Source organism: Pezoporus occidentalis, unplaced genomic scaffold, assembly GCF_034315485.1.
Source record: "Pezoporus occidentalis ecotype Australia unplaced genomic scaffold, CSIRO_AGI_Poc_V1 ctg133, whole genome shotgun sequence".
NCBI lineage: Eukaryota > Metazoa > Chordata > Aves > Psittaciformes > Psittacidae > Pezoporus > Pezoporus occidentalis.
The window spans coordinates 5,145,729-5,168,627 of record NW_026913136.1 but is presented as its reverse complement, the minus strand read 5'-3'; the positions used below and the strand labels follow the sequence as shown (position 1 = coordinate 5,168,627).

General features: G+C 38.8%; 1 protein-coding gene across 1 annotated transcript in view; it reads left to right on the top strand.

Annotated features, from left to right (window-relative positions):
* Positions 1–22,899, top strand: part of LOC134158768 (lysine-specific demethylase 4C-like) — a 132,439-nt gene that overhangs the window by 51,139 nt on the left and 58,401 nt on the right. The window contains exons 9-10 of the mRNA XM_062609068.1: positions 5,996–6,051; positions 8,893–9,001. Coding sequence (XP_062465052.1) covers positions 5,996–6,051; positions 8,893–9,001 — 165 coding nt within the window. The remainder of the gene's footprint in view (positions 1–5,995; positions 6,052–8,892; positions 9,002–22,899) is intronic.

Here is a 22,899-nt window from a genome sequence, read left to right as displayed (position 1 = left end):
GATGGGTGGGTCAGTCACTCTTTCTTCTGTAAATGTTTTCTTAAACTGGGTTACCAGTAACGACTATTGCAGAAAGTATTTCATATCCAGCAATATAACAGCCTCCATTTCATATTTTATATATGTTTTTTATTTCAGAGATGCATGTTGTGGTGAAAGGACATATATGTCCTTCTGCCAAGTGTGGGAGTTATTTTTACTCCAGTTACCTGTAATGAGTGTTTTGATTCTTACTTCAGCCTCAGCCCCACCATTTCCCATTCCTTCTCTGACTGCAGAACTCTGTCCCTACTCCCGTTCCCTGTCTCTCCTCCCTTTCCTGTCCTTTTCCACGTCTTATTATCCAGGCAACTTTCTCCTGCTTTTTTTGCATTCATGCAGATCACTGTTCCCAACAATGCTGTGTCATGGACAGCACTGCAAGACTCCTTGCTCTCTAGTGCCTGGGCCTGCCATGACATGGGAGCTGCAATTGCAAGGAAATTTCAAGTCGATCTCTGAATGAAGGGCAGGCCAGGATGAATATTTGCAGGATTAGGCTGCTGAAATTTGGAATTTCAGTAACCGATGATTTGTAAACTTGAAATTCCCAAAGATCGATATCTTCAACAGGTTTGAAAGCATCTAAAAAAGTAAAATGTTTATCCATAGCAGAAGTGTGACCATCTTCAATTTTCAAGAACCTACTTTAACCTTGCAGCTGAAGATGTGTCTACATATTAAATAAATATTAACCCATGGTGGATTTCTCTTTTATGGGAGTACTCAGCCTCCTCAATCAGTTTGAACTTTAAGTACGTACAAAGTGCTAAAAGTAATGATAATGGCTTATTCTTTTGCACAGAGTAAGATTTTTCTATAACATTTTCTGGAAAAAAAAAAGGAAATTCCTTTCTCAAAATTCTTATTAACAATAAAAATTAATGGCATTGTTCATTGTTGAGGCAGATGGTGGAAGTTTGACGGTGATTATATACAAATGAAGGTTGCTAGTTACACTGGTAGCATCTATCAACTCTGTTAAGAAATGGTGCTCCTAGACGGGAAAGTGAATCCTTGTACTAGGCAACTCTCAATTTGTCTGTTATTTTTAGGAATATTTTGTCCTTAAAAAATTGTCTCTGAAAAGCTAATTTTAAAGTAATAACTTGATGCAGTAGCAGTCTCTGAATTGAAATTAAATAATCTCAAAAGCTATTTCTGAGTGGAAATGATTCCCCTGGTATGGAAAGATTAAAATATTCATTAATGGATCATTGCTGAAAACGACGTTTTCAGATGCTTTGAAAGAAGCACCAACCCTTCTCTTTACACAGGCATAAATATAGACACAAATATAAATAAGCTGGGAAATGAGGTAGCCGAAAAGGCAGCAATGCCATATCCAAATGTACAACTGTGTTAATACTACTAGGAAGTGTGACCTTGGACATTGGGAGAGAAGATGGAAGACTTAAGGGTATCTATTTTCAGTTCGAAGGTTCCTCTCTAAAAAACCTACCAGAGTTGTTTGAAGAAAACAAAAGATATTTATTAGCCTTAGCCATACAATTTGTATCTATTTGACTTAGCTCTGGCATAGTTCAAGATTAGATGTCTGTTTTAATTAGCTACTTTTAAATGAGACTAGTAAATCAGCGTTATTGTGAGTCAGCTTTGTAGCAGTTGATCCTTAAAATTGAAATGAACTGTTCTCACCTCTTATTAAAAATATTTAGGAAACAGCTGTATCCTAATGGCTTTTCATAGATTACAGATTTTTGAGTGCTTTTAAAGACAAGTCAGAGTCAGCAAGCACACAGGTCAAATAGTTGTTAAAAAAAAAAAAAAGGAAATGGAAATATATTGTTATCTGGGTAAGTATTGTCCTGCTTAGTGCTGATGTCGTGGGTGTAAAGGCTTTAAGCTGAGAGAGGGTAGATGTAGGTTAGATATAAGGATGAAATAATACTTCACTATGAGGATGGTGAGACACCAGTTGCCCAGAGAAGTTGTGTCTTCCAGTCCCTGGAAGTGTTCAAGGTCATGCTGGGTGGAGCTCTGAGCAACCTGGTTGGAAGGTGTTTATGCCCATGGAAGGCGTTTTGCAGGTGATTCCTTCCAGCCCAAAATATTCTGTCATTCTGTTATCAACACTGCAAGGCTTCAGACCACTAGCCAAAATATATACTTACTTGAAATGATTCATTCTGGTATCACTGCTAAATGAATATTTGATAATAATCTTACCACAATAACATGATAATAATATATTATTATATAAATCTGAGTGCATTCTGTTTGCTTTTCAAAATCATAAACCTGACAAATATATGGAAAAATGTGTGTATTATATATAATGTATATAGCAGTGTAAACTTAGCAGTGCTAAGCAATGGTATTTTCCTAATACTTAGATATCTTTTCTAAAACATTTTAAAATACATTTTGTAAAACTTTAAAATGGCAGTTTACATAGACTAGTAAGATCTGCCATAATGAATTAAACTGAAGTTTGTTTTAGCCTGTTATCCTCTCTCTAGCACAGCTGCAAATGGATACCTGGGGAAGAATATAAGTCTTGGGCAAACATTCCCTACTGCTTTCTCAGTCTTCTACAATATGCAAATAATAAATTGCCTTAGTCAAAGGCAGATGAAGGCAGTAGGTGAAAATGTTGCAGTTGTGTGACTAAGGGGCTGCAGATGGAAAATGGCAAAAAGGAAAGGAGTAACCTGATTTATCTGTTTATGATTAAATTAAAAATAAGGCTTACGTTACCCTTTGTTCATCCACTGACATAAGTTACATATTTCATTTAACAGGATAAATATAATTCTTCAGAGATGCCATTGTAATTTACAGGATCTTAGAGGAAAAGAGAAATAGCAGTTTATCAAAAAAGGGGATCATGTGGGACATGTTCATAGTTGCCCATAAGAATACCGATTATATGACTTACTATATATCCCTCTGCTACGGCTTGTCTGAACATTGTTGCTTTGCTGTGTCAGACAGCTTCCTGTCTCATGCAGAATGTTATTTCTGATGAAGTAAGTATGCTAATATGGAACTGTGAAAACTGCTTTTTATAAGCAGTACTGTCTATATGACTGAATTTTGGCAGAGTGTAAAAAATGCTCAGAGACAGCCGAATGCATTAATTTTAAGATATAAATGAGAGTGAACAGGCATGTGTTCTGTGTGGTATTTATCCATGCAACAATAATCAATATGCAGCTATGCCTGAGTAGTGACATACCATTCCAAAAAAGGTGATACATCTTTTGGATGTATGTACCAAAGGATGCATAGTTAATTCACATTCACCAGGCTTTTGCTCCAGCTTCTAGCAGTGTTTGAAACAGAGAAATGAAAAATAAACCGTATTAGGAATGCTGGTTGCAAAATTCAATTTCAGTAAAAACAAGGGGAAGTGTTTACTCCAGAAACTCTGCATATGATCTGTATTGCTATGAAAAAAATACATTGTCGTCACTAAAAAGCTAAAAGATGAATGTTAGTGTGCTAAAGCTTGTGAATTATATGGAAATGTTTTACTTTATATAGATACTGAAAGAGTTTTCTTTTGTAATTCTAGAATGTTATGGAGATCTTTTAAGGAGATGAGCAATTTAAAACGGTCAAGATTTAATTTAGATAAGTGTAAAATAATATGCTTAAGAAATTATTATTTAATGCAAATACAAATGACAATTACTTGTTTAAAGGATTTGCAAAGTAATAGTGATCAGATGTCGGATATGTTCCAAGGTGATGGTCTATAGTGAAGTCTGTTCCTATCCTGACTTTTACATGAAGGCTGACGGTAGGCATACAAGGAAGCACAAACACTTTCTTTCCTTCTCTTTGAGAACATGAGTAATAGTTACTTACATACATGTGATTTCACTGCCATTTGTGGCAGGTATTCCTGTGTTAGGAATATTAGTTTTTCTAAATATTGAGTCCCCTGTATTTTATTTGCTTGCAGCATGTTGAAACTGGAGGTAGAGTAATAACCATGTTGCATGGATAGAGGACAATGTATTGCAAGGCAAACGTGATTAACAAAGTGGATTTAATGGGCTTTTAATTGATATGAATGCTGGTGAAATTTTTTAGTTCTTATGAATCTAAGTTGCTGTAGCCTATATCCACCAGACTGTGAACAGTTATCACGTACTGCTTGCTCACCAGAGATTTGTATGAGTGTTTTTTCAAAAGTGATTAAATTTGTTTCTTATAGATCCTGCATAAGAGAAAACAGCTACCTGTTTTCTCTGGGCTCAATATACAGACCAGTCAGTGTCACCTCGCACAAGTCCGTGGGACCTGAAAAAATACCTCTGTGGGTCCTGAGGCAAATGGTGGATGTACTGCCAAGCCATTATCTGTTTGAGAAGTGATGGCAGTCTGGTGCAGTTACTGCTGACTGGAAAAGGGGAAACATTACTCCCATTTTTAAAATGGAAAACAAGGAAGACTCAGGGATCTACAGGTCAGTCAGTTTCACCTTGGTCTCCAGCATGGAGCAGATCCTACTGGAAACTGTGCTAAGGCACATGGATTATAAGGATGTGACTGGTGACAGTCAGCATGGCTTCACTATGGGCAAACTGTGCCTGACAAATTTGGTGGCCTTTTATGATGAGGCCACAGTGCTGGAACTGAAATCATCTACCTGGACTTGTGCAAAGCATTTGACACCGTCCCACAGGGCATCCTTGTCTCTGAACTGAAGAGGCATGGATTTGACAGACAGACCACTCTGGATAAGGTATTGTCTGGATGGTCTCACTCAGGGAGTTGGGGTCAACAGCCCAATGTCCAAGTGGAGACTGGTGACAAGTGATGTTTCCCAGGGGTCAGTATTGGGGCCGGTGCTCTTCCACATCTTTGTCGGCAAAATGGACAGTGGGACTGGTGCACCCTCAGCAGGTTTGCCAATGACACCAAGCTGTGTGGTGTGGTTGACATGCTTTTTATAAGCATTCAAACAGATTTCTGGCAGACATGATCTCTTCGTTATTGGAGGCTTTAAGATGAGGTTAGACTAGAGTGTTGCATAACAGTTCTCTGTTGGTTTTTCTTTGTTGGTTTGTGTTTGTTTTTTTTTTTTGTTGTTGTTTTTTGTTTTTTGTTTTTCTCTGTAAAGGGAACTGGATTTTAGAGGTTTGGAAGACAAGCGCTCTTTATGAGTACAGGTATACAGGCACAGGATATTTTAACTTAGTTTTGTGCATTTGGTTCTTTGTAGAGACCAGAGAAATGAGGTCAGAAAGAAAAGTAGCTAACATTGGAAATACTTTCTTACTTGTTCGTGTGAAGCGACATGGAAAAAAAAGAAAATTGGGGAAAAGGTAGATTCAGAAAAGGAGGAGACTGAAGAGAGAGAAGGGTTGAAAAGAAGAAAAGCCTGTGTATATGTTCAAAGACACAATTTTAAGTAGAGGTAGGAAAAGCCCTGTTTGGTGTATCGTCAAGGAAACACTGAAATATACCTTGCTGAGTGTCCTGAAAGCAGATAGAGTTGTGGTAAAGATCAAGGAACTGAAGGTCTACTGCAGCAAAGGGAACTTTTGGGAAAGAAAAAAAAGAAAGAAAACGAAAAAGAGTTGTGAGTCAGTTTCATAGTAACTTCTGTTAAACTAGTTATGTGTAATTTTACTTTGATTTACCTTAATAATCTATACTGAAGTTCCAGCCTTTCTGTGGTGTCATGGCACAATGATTAAATGCCTTTTTATTTAGTATCACTTTCAAAATGTTTCTGTTACTGTGTTTATGAGTAATACTTAGAATTCTTTTCTTTAGCTCATATGACTTGTTTCTCTTTTTGCTACTCTATTCTTATATTTTTTTCTGTAAGGAAATGCAATGCTTATAAGTGGCAGTTTGTAACCCTGTGATTAATTACATTAGCAATTTGCATATCCTTAAGATTAGCTCAATAAAAACGTATTTCTAACCAGTCAATAAAGCTCACTTTTTTCCCACACTATTTTTTTTTTAGGAATGTTGTCTCTGCAATTTGAGAGGTGGGGCATTAAAGCAAACTACTGACAAGAAGTAAGTATAATACTGCTCGGGACTGTGTACTTGTTTTAAGCTTTATTCCCAACCCGTTCCCATGTAGAAAGTGTTTGTAAACCTAATCACGTGACTGTGTCCCTTTAAGCTGAATCATTGCAGAATTAAAATTACTAGTGCCACTGGCATTTTGTGAAATATTTAGGTGCTAAAATATACATTTGTTTTAGTATTTGCACACACCAACTTGTTCCAGATATTACCCTGCTGGCCTTTGTATAAGATAGTAATGGGAGCTCATTTGTCATTGTTTGCATAGGCAAGTCTAATCAAACAGCGAAATACATTTTCTTCTTCTGTCCTGGAAACTTATGATTACAGAATTTAATGCAATGTCTTTAAACTTCTAGAAACAGTACATTTAATTAATCAATTTGAATAATATTGAAATAATTTTATATTTTGATGTGGTTTTAATATACGCTTCTATCATGCCATGTCAAAAATAATATTGTTGCTGATATCATGCTATTAACAGCATCAGTATTTTTCTCTATATTTGGATGATAGAATACTATAGCAAGTAACCCGAACGGATAAAATGGAGAGTGCTGCAGCTTAATATCTTTTTCAACTCTAGTAGTGGAGCAGTCTTTATGCATTTTGAATTTTTTCATAATTAATTAAATTATTTCAGTAGCCTAGCAATATCATATAGATACCTTTCTTTAACCCTTTGGAATGGAGTGGTAAGAGATGATCTAGTTGCAACATTCTTTTCCACTTACCAGGTAAAAATTTATGTATCAGTGATTTGCAATTGCTTGCATGACCCTTGTAAATTGTTCAGTTAGGAGAAGGTTTATCGGAAACTCAGAGGACAAATCTTACCTTCAGCAAACGTTAATATTGTTAACCAACACATGAAAATTCTCAGCTGCAGAAGTGTCATCTCAGTAGAATTTATCATGCCCTTTGATATTTGTGATAGACGGCATGTTGCATCTTTTAGAACATGTACCTCTTTTTTTTTAAATCGATTCAAATGTTTTAGAAATGTTTCATAGGATTTACATAGAAAAAATCTGCAGAGGTTTGCAGGAAGTTAGTTTCTCTGCATAACTGTATCTAAAGTCTTTGGCTTTGCATTACATATCTCTGTGAGTTACTGTTACAGGTTTATGAAATGAGAATTCTGTAAAAGTAGGTCAATTTTTGTTTTCCTGTTTCTGCAACACCTTAAGAGTGCTACATATGTTCACATGTTGAGTCTTTCATCTATCTTTTAGCATCAGGTACAATTCCAGTTTTTGGAAGATTGTGTTCTAATTATGCCTTTTTTTTTTTTTTTTTTTTGCCAACAAGGTTAAAATCCAACATGTGCATTCCCTTTGCTCCTTCTTTCCCTTTCAAGTAACAATTAGAGAGATGGGATGAGCATTACTTAGAGTTAAAGTTAATGAATTAAATAGGGTCTGTGTGTAACAATTTGCCATTATGGAATTTTTTTCAACAGAACACAGCAATTGTTTAGAGTCTGTTATGTTGAGACATGTCAGAGTATAAAGGCTTGGGGGAAGATTCATTGAAAAGGCATTTTATTTATAGCATTTCTGTACCATAAAGCTTGGATGGTTAGACAGTGTAGTTCTGCAGTTGGACAGGCAGCAAAGAAAAGGGTGCTAACAAAAGTTAAAAAGTCTCAATGCAAGTTTTTTTTTTTCCGTAAATCAAAATATAAACAATACTGTCACCATAATAAAATGATAAATCTACAAGCTTAAACAGCTTTTATTTGGGCTAAACTGTGTAATTTGCTGATTGATATGTTATCTTTACCTACAGCTCTTATTTGACACTTAGGCCAATACAACTTCAGTGTTACATGACAGCAGTTTGTTTAGTCCTTGTATGTCATATTATATTTTTCCATATATTTTTGTCAAAGATGAGTTACTGAAATAGCATCATTCTAGTGCAGGAAAGAGAAATTATTTCTGCTCTGTTGCATCACCAGCCTGCATTCATGTTAATCTGCTAAGATGCTCATATAATGTGTGTCTCTGGAAATCCACAGAAAGTGGAGTGAGGCAAGCATTCAGGGCTTACAATAAAAGAGGAAATGGGGTAATGATACAAGATGTACAATGAATGACAGGAAATAAAGCAAATAGGAGTCAAGGAATGGAAATATTTCCTTTTCTTCAGATTTACTAGTTGACAACCCCCCAAAAAGATTTTAGAAGTAGTCTCAGAAGGCTACTCTTGATTAACGTTGTTAGCTTCTCTCTTTATATAATATGCACACTCTGTCATTATAGGTGCTTCCACTGCTCAAAGCTGTCCAGTTCGTGCTGGGAATTACAGTAACAGCCTCATCAGTTTGCTGCTTCTGTGCATTTGTGTCTGTAAACAGAAGGTCTTGATAGTATGTTTTGCTCTTCGATAGACTGTGATCGTAATCATGTTTTGTTGCCTAAGTTATTCAGGTCTGAGTAATGTTAATCAAAAATGCTGTGGTGATAAAACTGCACACAAATCAAATAGTGTGGTCTTTACTTATGCACCTGGGTAGCACAACTACAAAACCTTTAAACTTAATAAATTGCACATGGAAGATGCTTAAAAACAATGTTGCAATAAAACCACAGTCTGAAAATATATTTACATGAAGTGCTAGTGTTGTAAGTTTTGTTAAATATGTTTCAAAGAAATGTAGGACATCCTAGTAAGGAAGGATCTGGGGATGGTTGCCATAATAAAAAAAAACCAAAACCAAACAAACCAAAACCCCACACAGTAAGTAATGAAACATCTTAAGCACTTGTATTTCTATAGAGTTTTTTTTTGGTGGTATTCTTGACTTGCCACTTTTCACAGGTGGGCACATGTAATATGTGCAGTTGCCATCCCGGAAGTCAGATTTGGTAATGTCACAGAACGTACTCCGATAGACACTAGCAGAATACCTTTGCAAAGATTAAAATTGGTGAGTAGTATATTCATATATGCTTCATATATTATTTGCTATTAGGGTGTTCCAATATTTCAGATCTATTAAAAATTTGACTTGTGATTATTGCAAGGTTCATAACCAGTAAACTATTTTTAAGGTAAGTGTCGTGGTTTAAACCCAGTCAGGCAACTCGTTCACTCACTTCCCCCCCTTTCTTGCCCTCCCCCTGCTCCCGGAGGGACAGAGAGGAGAATCGAAAAGAATGCAACTCCCACGGGTTGAGATAAGAACAGTTTAGTAACTAAGGTATAACACAAATCACTACTGCTACCACCAATGATAATAATGATAAAGGAAATAACAAGGGAAGAGAATACATCATCTCACCACCAGCCGACCGATAACTCACCCCCCCAGCCCGACCAAGCTCTGACCGATACCTCCTCCAGCCCTGCAGTCTCCCAGCCCTTCCGGCTCACTCCCAGTTACATCCTGGGCATGACGTGCTGGGGTATGGAATACCTCTTTGGTCAGTTTGGGTCAGGTGTCCTGTCTCTGCTTCCTCCTGGCTTCCCCTCCTCCCTGGCAGAGCATGAGGCTCACAAAGTCCTTGGCCAAACCAAAACATCCTTGTTATCAGCTCTGTTCCCGAGCTGAAAGTCAAAACACTGCACTACACCAGCTACCAAGAAGGAGAAAAATGACTGCTACTGCTGAACCCAGGACATTATCCACCCCTTATTCCATACCATTCACGTCATGCTCAGATCCCACATTTTCAATATATCATCACTCTTATCTTAGTGCATGGACCAGTCCCTATAAAGCTGCTGAGTCCATCTGGTCCATGATGTCAGTCTCCATCTCTTGTACCAGTCTTCCAGAGCAGGAGAGACTGTGTGCAGTGTTCACACTCATGAATAACCTGGGCAATAGTGTCCATTGTTAAGTCCACCCCTTGATCATGAGTCCATCTCTATGTTGCATCTCTGCTCTGATGGCCTGAAGTGCCATGGGCCCACCAGGCTTAAAATAATTCACTGTCCCCTTCAGCAGTTTCTGCAGCTTGTTGCTGGGGACTCCACACAGCTGCCTTCCATCTCCGACGCTTCCAAAGCACTGGAGGGGCCCAGTGGACTAGATACTTGCCCATACTGTCCCACACACCCTGCCACTCATGACTGTCCAGCCTTGGAGAAAACCTCTTGGTCCCCCCATATCCTCGTCTAACCCCAGACAAGACCCAAACCTGACTCTGCTTAACTTTTGAGATCAGACAAAATGGTTGTGGGTAGAACACAGTCTGTGTGTGTGCCAACATGCTGATCCCCATCACAATCAGCAGGCAGGTCCCAAGGATACCCAAAGGCCATTCAAAACCTTCAGAACTCTCAAACGATGCTGCTGTACTTGTCACTGGGGCTGGTGTAGCTGCTGTGCTTGCCGGCTCTCCCACCGCCAGCTTCTCTTTTCCTGAGTCCAGCTCTTCCTCCTCCGCCTTGCTGGGAAATGCTGCGTGGTCTCCTGCATCCTCCTGGGGCTCGACGGGCGGCTTCCGGGGGATGCTCTCGGCCGTCGCGGGGCTGGGCTCGGCCGCGGGGCTCGGCTCCTCCGCGAGGCTCGGCTCCTCCGCCGCCTTCTCCCGTTGCTCGGCAGCCGCTTCCTTTCTCTCCTCGACCGCCCCGGCCTCCTCCACCGGCAGCCGTCCCCTCGCGGCCTCCGGCCCCGCTCCCGCCGCCGCTTGGTCCCCGGGGCCGCTCTCCCGGGCCGGTTCGGCTGCCGCCGGCTCCCGGGGCCGCTCCCCCTCGGCTCCCCGCAGCCTCACGAAGATGGAGAGTAGGGTGAGGGCCAGGCCGGTGAAGAGCAGCCGGACGGCCAGGTACAAGTCCGCGGCCACGTCCGTCCCGCCCTGCTGCTGGAACCCGCCCGAGTTACAAGCCATTGCCATAAAGCACAGTGAGACAAGAACCTTAGCCCAGGCCCCACACTTGATGAACACTAGCACAGCAAATACCGGCTCTAAGTAAGTTACAACATTCTGAAGCTGTGAGATCAACAACTCTGAGAGCCAATAAATCGTCATTGTGATGAGTGACTATTAATCCAGTCAGATCTGTCGTTATCTCAACCCCTCGTGCCCCACGTTGGGTGCCAAAAAGAACTGTCGTGGTTTAAACCCAGTCAGGTAATTCGTTCACTCACTCCCCCCCTTCTTGCCCTCCCCCAACTCACAGAGGGACGGAGAGGAGAATCGAAAAGAATGCAACTCCCACGGGTTGAGATAAGAACAGTTTAGTAAGTAAGGTATAACACACATCACTACTGCTACCACCAATAATAACAATGATAAAGGAAATAACAAGGGAAGAGAATACATCATCTCACCACCAGCCGACTGATAACTTGCCCCCCCCCAGCCCGAGCAAGCTCTGACCGATACCTCCTCCAACCCTGCCATCCCCCAGCCCTTCCGGCTAACTCCCAGTTACCTCCTGGGCATGACGTGCTGGGGTATGGAATACCTCTTTGGTCAGTTTGGGTCAGGTGTCCTGTCTCTGCTTCCTCCTGGCTCCCCCTCCTCCCTGGCAGAGCATGAGGCTCACAAAGTCCTTGGCCAAACCAAAACATCGCTTGTTATCAGCTCTGTTCCCGAGCTGAAAGTCAAAACACTGCACTACACCAGCTACCAAGAAGGAGAAAAATGACTGCTACTGCTGAACCCAGGACAGTAAGGAATAAAGAACCAGGGTTTTATCAGGATGGGCTTTTTTTGACATATAATGACAACTGATTAACACTGTTAAGAGCATTTGGTATTTTATCAAAAGGAGTTTGAACCTACCCTCCCTCAAAAAGAAGAATAACAAACTTGACCTGTGAAAGCTGTGAAAGTTTCAGTTCTGGAACTGTATTGGTAGGGAAAGTATTGAAACCCAAACAGGCTGTGAATATCCCACAGTCCATATTTGTGAGGTCTTTTGATTATGGATTTTTGCCTCAAGGAACTATTTATGAAGATAAATGGATGTATGATCTGCTTGATACATGGTATCTCTACCATCTGTGGCGCAGAAATGCACAAAACAGATCACACATTATAATGGATGGAAAAAACTGTTTCCTGAGGAATTTCAAAAGCTACTGGAAAACCTAAATGAAAGTGCATCAGCTACTAGCAGTTGCATCCTGTGTTACATCTAGAATAACTCATTCAAGAAGGCTGGTGTACAAGCAGTGTAAATACTCTGCTATGTGCAATATATATGACTATCCTCCTTACTGTTTGGATCAGTTTTCTGGATCTGCCCCACAGTATTTCCAAAGTGGTTCTTGGTCTGCCTAACCTTGTACTTGCTCATTTTGAACTATGAATCTTTGCATTACGTTTTCATTTAATTATTTTTTGTATGTGTCTGTGTTTTGTAGTTGTACTTCTAAATGTGGAGTACAAGTTTAGGTTGTTTAAATTGATAGCCTTCTCTTCAAATGACAAACCATTCTACATTTCTGTTCAAAGTCTTAACACTTGTTTTCTCACATCCTTTGAAAAATGTCTTTTAAAAGATGCTTGAATTAATTCTAAATAATTGATTATGAAAGTATGGAGCCAGAATTTGTGAAGTTACGTGATTTGTGATTTCTATGTTATTTCTGCTAAACATAAAGCAGTTATGTTAATCAGTTGTTTATAATGGAGAGCTTTTTCTTCTATTCTTTTGTTCATGTGATAGAAAATTGCTTATAGTCCTTTGTGCTTTTTAAGTTCTTAAAGACTCCGTTAATATAAAATCACATTGAAGCACTAGGGACTGTATTAAGCTGTATATACTCTTTTGGTCTCCTGTGAGTCCCTGAATGTTTAGAAATATATTACTTACTTTCCATAAGTCTGTTTTTTAAAGTAAAAGAGTTTGTTTTTTTTTTTTTAATTGAATTAATATTGTGCAGAAGGAACTCGGCTGAGTACAATTAAAATGTGAGAAAATGTACTTTATAAAAGCCATAAATGTAGTATTGCTGCAGGTAGTGGACAGTTACTGTGATGAAAGGAAGCCGTTTATTCCTGGTTTGATTCATTAAACCTTATTTTTCCAAGAATTAGTTCCTGACATTGAATTTATAATGAAATAGCTAGGCTGGTACTAATTTAAGGAAAGTAAGCAGTATGACCATTTTGAAAGGCTCTATAATATTTTAATGTTAATAGACCAATAAAATAGTACTCCTTGGATAAAGGAGCATTTGCTCTAGAAACACGAGAAGTCTGTCTACTTTTAAATTCTGGCTTTTATTGCAAATAATTTGCTGTATCTGATGGTTTTACTCTGTTTTCTTTCACAGTGAATATGCTAGCTAAACTGTCTCCTGAATAACGTTGTGATATTCTGTATTAAAAGAACTATTTAAGGAATATCTATTGGATGGAATTGTATGGGTGCTGCATATTTTATCTAAAGCCCTGTGTATTAGATGCTTTCTGTAAATTATTTCTCTTGTTTCCTGAAACTTGGGGCTCCTACTTCCCTAAAGGTTGCTGTCAATAACCTTGTGTATACATGCCACATCATTCTCAAACCAAATGTGATCCTTACTTTAGTCTTGATCTGTGATACTACAGAATACTAGCTATGCTCTCATACAGACTGACAGTTGGTTCTCTGCCTCAGGGGAATGCCGGGAGATATGTACAAATTGATTCTGTTCTCTATCTAGGAATTCCTGTGTCCTCTTCCCCCTAGCTGGCCGCACTTACATTCTTGCAGAATCATAGAATCAGCTAGGTTGGAAAAGACCTTTAAAATCATCAGGTCCAACCATCGCCCCAACCACCACTGAGCCATGTCACTAAGGGCCCAGTACCCTTGTCAGATTTGTGCTCTAGGCCCTTCACTAGCTTTGTTGAAGCTTCATTATCTTTCATTCCTCTGTGTTATCATATACTCCGTAATTTGGAGTGGACAGCCGATGCCATGTGACCTGCTGTTAACTTCTTTGACATACTGAGTGTTCTACTCTTTGATGTTAGCGCTAGGAATCTGTGAGTAATTGATTTGGGCCGGCTTTCCTGTTTGAAATTGTGGGAATTGCCAGTCCTGTTCTTCAGCACCCAATTCCTGCTTCACAGCTGTCCTTTTTGTTAGGTTAAGGACATTTTTGTTTCATCAGTCTCCATTATTCGGAGTTACAGAGTGTTCACTGTATAAGCAAAGGCAAGCTTTTACATTCTTTGTTGATACTGAGCCTTCATAAGCAATGATTTTTAACAAAAAAAAACACATTTTGGGGCCTCTCTTTATAACGCATTTTATGTTAAAGCATGGGATAGCTAATAAATGTGAGGTGCCTTACTATGCCATCCTTCCTTTGGGTTGGGATGGGCTTTGTTGATTTATTTTTTTAATTTTTTTTCATGACAAGAAAACAATGAAAAACAAATATAAAAGGATAGATTACATTCTACATAAATCCATACCAGAACTAGATCTTACAATGCAGGAGCAATTAGTTCTAGTAGCTTTAAAACTTTTCTTTCTATCCCCTCCCTTCCTCTAGCCCTTCTTTCCTCCATCCTTTCCTTCACATCCCTCTCTCTGAAATAGTAAGAAACCAATATAAGCAGAACATGTAGTGTTTTTGAAATCTGTAGAGGCTGAGCTGACATTTTCTTAAATGTAGCATCTACAGAGGAATATCAAAGAAGAAGTCAGTGTTTTATTTTTTACAAGTAACATCTGTGCAAACATGAACATATCGGTAGGGTTTTTTTCATAACTTTCCTAGTATGTATACTGATTGATGTTAAATAGTTCTAATTCATTGCACATTTTGCGTTGAAATCAGTGTGTTTCCTGTCACTCCTCCATTATTCCTGACTTCTTTGATTATCAGATATTCACCATATACTCATTCCTTCCAGAATCAAGGCTTGTACTATGCTTACAGTAGCTCATAGCTTTAAAATGATATTGTCCAACTGTTTCATGTCTGTAAGTTGTTGGGTTTTTATAGAATGCCAGAATGTTTTCATATTTCCCGAACTTTTTCCAGTGTGTTATATGTACACCCATGATACTGATGGATAGTAGGCTTTTTATGTGAAAGCAAAAGGCCTCCCAGGCAACCTCATTGGAGAGAGTATCCCACAAACACCCTAGAACATACAGATTCTCAACTTCACCTCTCTGTAACTATACCTTTTCCCTTTTACTTGAAACTTATGTAACTGGAAAAAAGAGATTGTCCTGGTCTCTTTTGTCAGGGAGTCAGGCTTTCTTCCTTTATTTTAAACTCAGCCTGGACGGTCACATCCATCAGACACTTTGAGGTCCAGTAGCCATGTGGAATGACAATCTGTGATTATCAAGCTAGGAAGCAAGTATGTTGAATTCAGATGTTTATGCACAGATTCTCAAATTAAGAGGCTGGAGAGATATACCTCATCACACATTTTAAAACAATAGCTTACATAAATTACAGTATGCTGGCTGCTTGCAGATACTTAGTTCTTCCAAGTTTAACATGACATGAACAAGCATGAAAAGGTGGGAAATACTCAAATGCCAGTTTAAGTACTGGTTAATCACAGTGAAAATGGTAGAGAAGATAAAAAGCAGGCAAAGTTGTAAAGAAGTGATGGTGTGGAGGGGGGCACATGAAAGTTGTCCAAACGTATATGCAGAATTTCAGCTGGTGACAATTTGAAATAAATGTGTGATTTGGAGGAGAATTTATGCCATTGTGAGTGTGGTGCGAGCTTCTATCCCAACACAATTTAACAACAACTAACAATTTCCCAAAAGTAGTTAAAGCTTAGGTTTCTAGCTGAGTTTAGCCTTATTAACTTATTTTTTGCCTTATTCTGTATGTCCTTAAAGTCTCCCAGGAGAAACCTGACTGTAAACAGCTTTTGAAAACCTATTTACCTTGACCGTGTATATGTATGAGGCTTTGGATCATAGAAAAGAGACTGCGGGTTCCTGTGTGTGTAAAAGTCAGTGATAAACCTCCATTTTACTTTGGGAAGGGAAAAGCTTTTCCCCAAGTACCTAGACAGTCTCTGCTTTCAAAAGAGTTTAATTACTCAGCTCTAATTATAAATACGAAATGTAGCTGCATGAAAGTCTCTGGAGGTGAAAAAGCCAGACTCTTCTCTCAACCATAAACTTAGCCTTTAAAAGAAAGAATAGGTACTCTCTTGTCTGTCATTTTCTTTTAATAAAAAGTAGGACTTAAAAATAGAATTAAGTAAAAACACTATTATATTGCCAAGGAATTCAAGCCAACAAAAATATTGAGCCTAATGTCATTTACCCTTGTCAGACACGTGACTTACAATGAACCATAGACGTTGTAAATGAGAGTGTTTAAATGTTTCATCTGTTACAAAAGAAACATTTAAATAGGATCATTAGCATCTGTTCCTAAACCTAGATATTTAAGATTGCAACTCTAAATCATGTTTTGGATAGAATGCGTATCAACACAATAGCAAAATATATTATCTGCTTGTGATACTTGTTTTAAAATGCTTGGGTATTTGATTGTCTTTACAGGCAGACACTGCAATTATGTACTGAAACATGTACATAAGATGCCTTTGTTTCTTTATCAGTAGAGTTTCCTATTATTTTTGCATTTGAAATCCTATTTCTCCAACAAAATAGAGGTAGAAAATGAGTTTTGGAATAGCTAAAGTTGCCCTGAAGCTTTTGATGACCTCAAATTTGTATTTGACAAGTGAACCGAGTATAAGCACAAGTGTTCCTCTGAGTGAGGAATATTATTTTGAAAAGAAATCTACACTGTGATGATGACTGATGTACAAGCCTTTCAGTATCTGGCTGAAGCCATAAAGTTCTTTTTAGAAGCCTATACACTTTAAAATTTTCACCTGAAGGCAAATAATAGTGAGCTTGAAAGCCAAAAGATTACAGTATTGAAAGGTACATCAATTCTGAAAATACAGAGGTTTCTCTGTGGTATGCCACTGAAGAATGGAATCAAAGCGAAAAATGTGTATGAGCTTTTAAAAGAATGAAAATATATTGTACTGCCTGTCATTCCATTTTAATGATGTATGAAACCTAAAAAAAAAAGGTATTAAAGACATTTGAGGACACTGCTCATCTTCTGTGTTCTAATTTGTAATGAATTTCATTTGTTAAACTACAGTGGGTTACCAGAACTATTACTGCAGCTGTGTTCATGAAGCAGTAAAGAAATACTTGCAGGGATGTGTACCACTGTTGCTATGCATTTCTGGTAATACAAAGAAGTATTGATTACTATTCAACATTTACAAAATATTGCTGGAAGGGCAGTTGGGGAAAATCATTATACCATACATGCATTCATACATTCACACATCATTAACTAACTCGTTGCACACATTCACAGGCAATGGGAGCAAAACCAACAGGAATCTTGAGACATTTAAAAATATTTCAGAATAATTTTAAAATTGCTAATGAAATAGTTTAAATAGCATACTATATAAAAGTGTGCTATCTAAACTGAAAATTATGCGATAGTTCATTACTGCAGTATATAATTCATTAAAATTGTGGTGACTCATTGCAATCATGTATCAAATATAGTTTAGTGTATGTGCTGTAGTCAGCGTTCATAAGATTTTTAGTAAGTATGTTAGAAGAACATACACTGCTGGCTAAATAGTACTTACTGTCAGAATAATTTGCTACAATGAGCAGATCCTATTGCAAACTGTCAAATTTGTATCTTGCAGCAGTACCAGACTACCGAGTCTTATGAGAAATACGGAAAACATTAGATATGCGTGACTATAAATAATGTCTGAAGGCATAGACATTTTGTAAGAATGAAGGCAGTGTTTAAAATGTTAAGTAGTCCTCTGTATTTCTTTTTATTTTCAGAGAGGGTTTTATGATCAAGAAAATGGATTTTTTCCCATAAAAATCCTTTGACAGTTTTACAGATTTGAGTGAATAATAGTCCATAATAAGATGTGTAGGTCTGATAGAATCAGGTCTGTGTTTTGAAGTTCATCTCTGTCTATACAATATGTATTTGCATATAGGTGAGAAATCTCTTGTCTATAAAATATGTATATGTGTATAGGTGAGATAATGTATGTGTTTTTTTTTTTGTGTCGGCATGCAAATGGACAATAATGCAACAAGTGCATGGACAATAATGCAACAGGTGCATGAGAAAGATAACTCACAAGTTCAACAGGTAGATGTCTGAAGGTGAATGTCATTGAAGAGCTAAATTAAATGCTGAGTTTTGAATTGAATAAGAAGGTTGAGAATGAAGAATCGTTTTGTAGATAATATTCTACGTTGTCAAGCATGGAAAAACTCCTTGGGCTCTAATTATTTGATGACAGGAAAGGAGCAACTGGTTGGAAGGAGGATCGTGTGTTATCTAAATGGTTTTACTTCTCATCAGTAAAAAAAAAAGTAAATTTATAATATTCCATTTTTTTTTTTAAATTATAAACCTGCTGAATTTATTTACCTTTGTTTTGGCTTACTTTATTTAAATTTCCTGATAAAGCTTTCAAGAAGGGTTTGCATGCTTTAAAGTTCAGGGCCCACTTCCAATTATGATTTGAGTATCTGTAGACAGTAATACCAAAAGAGCAAAAGTGCTTGTGGTTGTATTTCATAGCAAAGCTCAATTTTTTACCATTACTCATTTGAAAGGTGTTCTATTTGTATCAGTAAGGTAGCAGATCCTATCAGGATCTCGTACCATTGTTACTGATTTGAGCTTAGCAGATATTTAATACTGGGTAAGTCACTTTGTGAATTAGCTTACCTTTCTGTTTGTCGATACTGGTGTCACTAGTTTCTGAGAAGAATACTGTCTGAAACCTATGTAAGATTTTGCCAATACAGTGTTGCTAAGTGTTACTTTATGTCCCCAGGAATACTAATCATGAGTGCTGGTAGAAATTGGATTTATTTATGAATTAAATGTTTAGATTGCAGGTTTTTGAACCTTAATTTTCTGTTTAAATTGCACATAAAGTTTTTCTGTGGAAAAACTTTTGATTTACAAAATAATGAATGATATTGAAAAGATGAGAAGTAAAATGGACAGGAAAGGGACAGAAACATGTCTGCTGATGTAAGTGTAGTACTAGCAAGGATTTCATGTGTCCAGCGTATGCAAAATTAAGTAATTTTTAGAAAACTGGCAGAAAGAAAACAGACACCAGGATTGTATCTGAAAGAAAAGAATTTGGAGACAACATAATCTTGGAGGACATGTCTCTGATCACCCATACACAAGGTATAAGGCACTTTTATATTTGGTTTTATTGTTGCTTGTGTTGTTTTAGTAGTGGCTGTATACACACCAAACCAACATATTTGAAAACCTAAATTGTCTAGGGAAAGCTATTTTTCCAGCTTGGCTTGGCAACTACAACATTCAGTTCCCTCAGGACCCTGGGATGCCCCTCATTGGGTCCCATGGATTTGATGTGTTCAGGTTGCTCAGATAGTCTTGAACCTGATCTCATCTTACAGTGGGAGAGACTTCATTCCCCCAGTCCCTGCCTTGGGAGACATGGGAAGAGTGATTACCAGTGAAAACTGGTGCAAAAAAAGTTACTGAGTACAACAACATGCCAGCATGTTGTCACTAGTTCTTTCGCATTTATTGTGGAGGTGTACATTTTGTTTAATCTTCCTTTTCTGACCAGCATATCTGTAGAATATGTTCTACTATTCTTTGTGTCCCTTTCCAAATTGAGCTCCAGCTGTGCCTTAGCTTTCTTCATCCCATCCCTATACATCCAGGCAGGACCCCTGATTCTTCCCAGGACACATGTCCTTGGTTCCACTGCCTGTGTGTATCTTCCTTATGTTTTAATTTGGCCAGTTGTGCTGGTGTCTTGCACTCCTTGCCTGATTGCTTACACATGAGAATTGAGAGCTCTTGTGCTCCAAGAAAAATGTGCTTAAAGAGCTGCCAGCTCTGTTCTGCTCCTTTATCCCTAAGGGCAATTTCTCTGGAGGTCCCATCCTGTAATTCCCTAAACAACTGGAAGTTCGCTCTCCTAAAATTCAAGGTCTTGGCCTTACTCTTCACCTGGCCCATATCCCTGAGATTGTGAATTCCACCAGGGCATGATCACTCCAGCCCAGGTTCCCTCCAGTCTTGACCTCTCCGATTGGTTCATCTGGTTTGGTAAGCAACGGTCCCAGTAATCCTCCTCTTTTGGTTGGGTCGTGTCCCACCTGTATTAAGTAGTTATCCTCAATGCACCAGGGCTTCTGGCTGCTTATAGCTTGCTGTGCTGCTTTCCCAGGAGATACCAGGGTGACTGGAGTCCTGCAGCTGAATCAAAGCCTGCAAGTGTGGTGCTCCCTGCAGTTGAAGTAAGAATGATTCATCAACAGGGTCCTCTTGATTAGGTGGCAAGTAGGAAGCACCAATGATGAGGCTTCCTTTCTTGGCTTGGCCCCTGATTTTCACCCACAAGCTCTCAACCTGATCACTGCTGTTTTTCAAAGACAACACTCTGCAATTAATTTATTTATTTCTACATAGAAGGCAAACCCCCCACTTCTCCTTCCTTACCTATCTCTTCTGAACAGTTTGTAGCCACTAGTTGCAGCTCTCCAGCCATGTAATTTCCCCTACCAAGTTTCAGTGATAGCTACCAGATCATAGCTTTCCAGCTGTGCAGTCACTTCCTACTCTTTCTGCTCACTTGTGCTACATAGTGTCTAAAGATTTGGTGTGCCTTAAGGATAGAATGATGAGTAATTTCTAAATTAATTATTTGGACATAATTGGAAATAATTGGAAACTCAGTTCAATGAGAATGATTAGCTTTCAGAGGTTAAGTTTGGATGTTTAGTACTTCCACTTGTCATTTTTAAAGTTCTGTGCCACAAGGCAGTGCTGTGGTGATTCTTGGAATGTTATTGTCAGAGCTGTTGCCTGAAGTGAAGAAGGTCCAATTCAGGCTATAAGCTTAAGAACCTGTCTACCAGGTTCATATTAGTTGTCCTTTATGATGCTGACTGCTATTTGAAGTAGCATTTGTAAGGAGCTGCTGCCGAAAGTAGTAACTTGAGTTAAGCATCAAATTCGGAGGATTTGAAGTAACTCAAGTTAATGTTAACTGTAAACAGCAAGAAATGATTGCTGAACTGTTGCTAGGGATTGCCTTTTTCCAGGATTTAAAGTAGCTCTCTGTGAGCTTTCTTTGCATGCAGTTTCCAAGAAAATGGATAAACTATCTCTTTTAGGTAAGTTTTATTACTGGAAAAAATGACACATTCATTTAGAGACTACTGATTTGTCCTTCTTTTGTCACCCCGCTTTGTTTACAGTGGGGTGCTTTTAAGAGTCATTTTATCCTGCTGTTTTATTTTGCGTCCCATTGTTATCAGAAGAAGGTATGGTCTCTTAGATAGCCACAGCTTAAACTATAGATGAGTGAAACTACCCCAAATGACAGAACATTTTGTTTCTGGAGGATCGGCGTATTTTCTCCTATATACATAGTGATGTGAGATCATTTGCTAGGCACATCCAGTATGTTTAACTGTGTGGTCTTCAGGAACAGATGTATGTTGTTTTCATTACCGGCAAGCATTACATCTGTCTTGTCAGCTCTGAACTTAAGCAGCTTACTTATTCCTTGCACCTTATCACAGCAGGGCACTTGGCAAGCTGAGAGACTACAATGTCCAAGTCTGACAAATGTAAGTCATAAAGCGATGTCAACATTGTAATGATTGCACTGCAGCCTATATCGTCTTCCAAATTCTCCAGTAGCCTATGTGTTATAGAGTGACACAGTATGACAGAAAGTTCTCTTTGTGAACAGTCAGTGTTGCTGTCTGTTTTTTCAGCAAAGAAGATGTCCAGAGGTGCCCTAACAAAATCATACCAGAACTGGTGTAAAGTTCATAAAATGAGCAATGAATATGTTAACTTCCTATTGCATAAAATTTAACTTTATGAAACTGGGCAGATAAAAGGGTATATAAATACAACTAGAGACTCTGGAAAATATCTTAAACTGGGTTTAAAAAATTATATATTCCTCTGCTTTTTGGACATCAGAGCAGTAGCAGATGAGTTCTTGTGCAAGTGTATTTACAGTGTTTGTAAGTCAGTTGCAGAGGCAGGCAGCTCTGGACCCAGGTCTGTCTGCAGCAGAGTGGCATATGTTGGCTCACAGCAGGGTTTCCTTGGGCAGGGAAATGCCAGGGCAGCAGAAAGATTCACCAGCTCTCGCAAGAGACACTGACGAGGCCTGGGCCTTGCCAGAACTGCAGCCACTGGCGTACTTACACAAAGCATCCTAGGGAGCACAAAAACCAGGGCATGACACTGCAGTTTGTGCAGCAGAAGGGCATGCAGGAAGGGCGTCAACACCCTATCATCAGCTAAAAAGGTGAGTTCGGTTGGTGGTCATCACGCTCCTAGGAAGAACTTGGTTATGGTATCCACCTGAGAGAAAGCTGTGCCCTCTGCACTCAGTGATGTGGCTATCCAGACAGAGCTCCCATGGAAGCATGCTGCTGCCCAGGACTTAAGCTGCAGGGCATGCTAGAGCCTTTCACTGGTAATTGGTGGCAGTAGTGAAAATAGTTGTGTCAGGTGTGGCCGAGCACCTCCTAGTGGCAAAGCTACGTGAGGAAGTAGAAAGGTTTGAGGAGCATCAGTGAATCTGAGACACTGGGGATATCATTCTGCCCTCCCTGAGACAGAACCAGGAACAGCCATCAGACACAAAACCACAGGATCAGGGGAATCCTGTATCCTCCCCCCACCAGGCAGAAGGCAGTAGCTTAAAGGGTGAAAGGAGGCAAATCCATGCCTTTCTACAACAGGTATTATGCTCTGGATGTGGAAGCTCAGTCAACTGATGATGTGGATAGTGGTTCATTTATACCAGAGGTGTTGTTGCTAAA